General features: G+C 34.1%; 1 protein-coding gene across 1 annotated transcript; it reads left to right on the forward strand.

Moving 5' to 3' along the window:
* Positions 1–754: 754 nt before the first annotated feature.
* On the forward strand, positions 755–2,777 carry LOC127328974 (uncharacterized). The gene is made up of 9 exons (XM_071825548.1): positions 755–788; positions 895–1,061; positions 1,170–1,289; positions 1,425–1,774; positions 1,878–2,049; positions 2,169–2,276; positions 2,372–2,503; positions 2,589–2,692; positions 2,774–2,777. Exons 1-9 carry the CDS (start codon positions 755–757, stop codon positions 2,775–2,777), a joined length of 1,191 nt encoding a protein of 396 aa, XP_071681649.1.
* Positions 2,778–3,145: the final 368 nt, after the last annotated feature.

Below are 3,145 nucleotides of genomic sequence, written 5' to 3' on the forward strand. Positions count from 1 at the left end.
AATTAGGGGCTCGGATTATTTTAAGCGGGAATTTATTTCTCGCTTTGGGATTTTGAACACATCATTAGCATACCAGCTAAGTTCAGGGGTAGACTTTTTATCTCCTTATATGTGTAACTTGCTAACAGTAAGTTATGTTTGGTAAGAAGACTTAATTATGTTGCTAAAAGTAAGTTATGAATTAGAAATGTTTTTTCTGCTTACTGTCTGTTTCTTTCTTTTACTATAGATTATTGATGGCATCATTGCAGTCCAGTATGCAATTACTGCTAAACATCGCAATGTCTCCAAAGCTGAATTGTGTGTTACTAATGTGTTGGAATTCTTGAAGAATTTGAAGTCTGAACCTAATCTAGTCACAAGAGAAGCTACCATCCCCAAATGTGATGTGATACCTAATATTGTTGCCTCTCCAGACAGGAAAATGAAAATCAGTCCCAAACGAAATGTAAAGTGTTTGTTAGCTTTGATTTTATCGCTACTTTACCCTTTTTGTTACCTAATATATGACATTTTGTTTTTAATTTTTTCGAGGTTAGTCTGACATAGCTAGCAGCCCTGGGTTCATTAACCAACATGAATTATTGCAAAGACCAAGCAATGATGCAGTGGATAATAATTTTATCGAAGTGTTTGGTAACTTTTCGTTTCCTATGTGGCTTTTTCGCAAATAGTTTCTTTGAAGCATTTTTTGTTGCATAATCATTTACTTTATTTTTGTTCTTTTTCTCCAACAGAGAGTCCGGAATGTGTGATGACAAATAAAGCTGAGCAAAGCTCTGTTACAGGTGCTTCTTTTTCTTCTGATACTCGGTTCACTTTTTTGAAAGTGGTTGTGCATGCTTTTTCTTATTTTTGCAGTATTTAACATATATTTTTCTGTTTTGTCTGTAGCTCCTGCAATGCCTCCTGTGTGTAAGGTTATGTCAAGGTTTCCTCATTCAGCTGCTAATGATAACAACGATGTCCATCAATCTATATCCTTTGGAGGTTTTGTTGTCGAGAACAATATCACATCTCCTATTTCGAAGATCAATTTTGCTCAATGTTTTGTTGACAAGGTAAATTTTCTTCTATACTGCTTGTCCCTATATGTTTGATTCAGTATACATGTAGTCGTTTGTATTTTTCTTTAATTATTCTCTCTTCATTATTTGGTGGTTTTGTAGGATGTCTCTGGTATTCAAATGTCTCGAGGAGTTACAGTAGAGAAGAAAACATGTAGAAGCAGCACTATTAGTGGATCAAAAGCAGCTCCTATCCTCGTAGCTGAGAACTCTCCGAAACCTGTAAGTTTTTGATCTTTTTTTGTGTATATTTTATTGTGTTTTATTATACCTCAGTAATGCTTTTTTCTACTTCTTTTTCTTGTGTCTTTGTACCTGTCATGCATTTACATTTATCAACTACGTTTTTTTTTGTAGATTTTGAATTCTCCCAAAGTTAATAATGGGTCAAAGGATTTCCGCTTGAGACAAGTTGAGCTTGCTAGCAAAAGCGATGAACTGTATAACAAGTTGAATAACAATGCTGTTCAGAAGGATATACACCCGCCTGCTGGAAAAATTCAAATTGATAATAACTTGGATCAGTATATAGATCTGTCACAGCATGTTGCTGAAGAGAAGTTCCCGAAAGATGATATCATCATTCTGCAGCCCAAAAACTCTTTGGAGCTCCCTTTGCTTCAGAATCGTCGGTTTCCTGTTACAAACGATGATGTCAAAAACTTCTGTTCTATTGTAGAATTGGCATACACAGAAGGAGTGCAAAAGTATGTATGTCTAATTTTTAATTTTGTATGGTGTCTTCTTTTTGTGTGTTAATTCCAGTAACTTTGGATTTCTTATTATGCAATTGCCTATTTGTTTTGCTAGGTCATGCTCTGTTAAGTTCTCTAAGGTTCATTGTAGCTTCATATCACTTGGGCAATCTTTACAGAGGGAAGGCCACGTTGACAACTTCTTGATTCCAGTTTTTTGTCGGAAATTGTTCGAGGATAATCATCCTAGTAAATCTGGGAGGCACCATTTCTTCTCCTTCATTGGTGTTAGTAAATTCTTTCTTTATCTATATTTTCTTTTTAACTACCTTTTCCATGGGAGCAACTTACTTGTGTTAATTGTTTCTTTACATTTATTTTCTATCTTTGATTTGTTGTTTTCCAGGAAAACATTTTGGACTATAACAATGAAGTTCAGCTAGGATTAATTTCTAAAGCTTTTCTTGGTGCAGCATCTGCAAGCAAAGGGAAGAGACTGGAGCTATCTGACATGGTATTTGTTCTTTCTTTTTTAGCATTTTAATGTTCATTCACCACTATGCCATGTTCTTGCTTTTTAATATGTATATATCTATGTTGATTTTGTAGCTATTTTTCCCAATATGCCGCTCACGTCATTGGTTTACCTTTTCCGTTAATTTCAAGTTCAAGTTGTTTATCCTTCTCGATTCTCTTTACAACCAAGACGATGAATTCCATACTTCCATCAAAAATGTCCTTGTAAGTACCCCCTGTTTGGTTTAACTACATGTGTGTACTTGTGTCAATAATTATGACAGAATCTTTATTTCTGATTTCTTTTTAGATTAACAACTTTGTAAAACTATGGCAACTGATATTCCAAACCGAGGAGAATATTTTTAGGAAATTTTCAATAATGTATGCCAAAGTCCCAAAGCAAGGCAACGTGTAAGTTCTGAATTTTATATATAAATATTCAACTTGCTAAATTTTATTCTGTGAGATACACTTTTTCCTTGACTTTTTTAGGTGATTTTTTGAGGCGTTTTTTTTTTCATGTGTTTTCAAACAGTGATGACTGTGGGGTGTTTACTATGAAATTTATGGAGATTTTCAAACCCGAGGTGGACACATGCTCATTATTTTGCTAGGAAGACATTATTCATATCAGAATTCAGATTGCCAATCAGCTATTTTTCTGCAAAAGGAACAATGTAGATAAATCAGTGGTTCTGAACTATAAGATCTAGGTTTGTAGTTTGTGTTTCTTTTTTGTGATTTGCAAATCTCTTGTAGTGTAGTTCGTTTTTTTAGTATAAGTGAATTTTCTTCTCCTTTTTCTTTTTGCAGGCATAGGTCCTTTGTGGCGTTATTTTTTGGGAATTAAGAAGCATAATACTT

The sequence above is a fragment of the Lolium perenne genome, chromosome 2, assembly GCF_019359855.2.
Source record: "Lolium perenne isolate Kyuss_39 chromosome 2, Kyuss_2.0, whole genome shotgun sequence".
NCBI lineage: Eukaryota > Viridiplantae > Streptophyta > Magnoliopsida > Poales > Poaceae > Lolium > Lolium perenne.

Bases quoted from the DNA above. Each gene is read 5' to 3' on its own strand.
- LOC127328974 (XM_071825548.1), top strand. From the start codon at position 755: ATGACAAATAAAGCTGAGCAAAGCTCTGTTACAG. The intron at 2,277-2,371 runs GTATTTGTTCTT...TTGATTTTGTAG, and splicing joins GACTGGAGCTATCTGACATG to CTATTTTTCCCAATATGCCG. The intron at 2,504-2,588 runs GTAAGTACCCCC...ATTTCTTTTTAG, and splicing joins CTTCCATCAAAAATGTCCTT to ATTAACAACTTTGTAAAACT.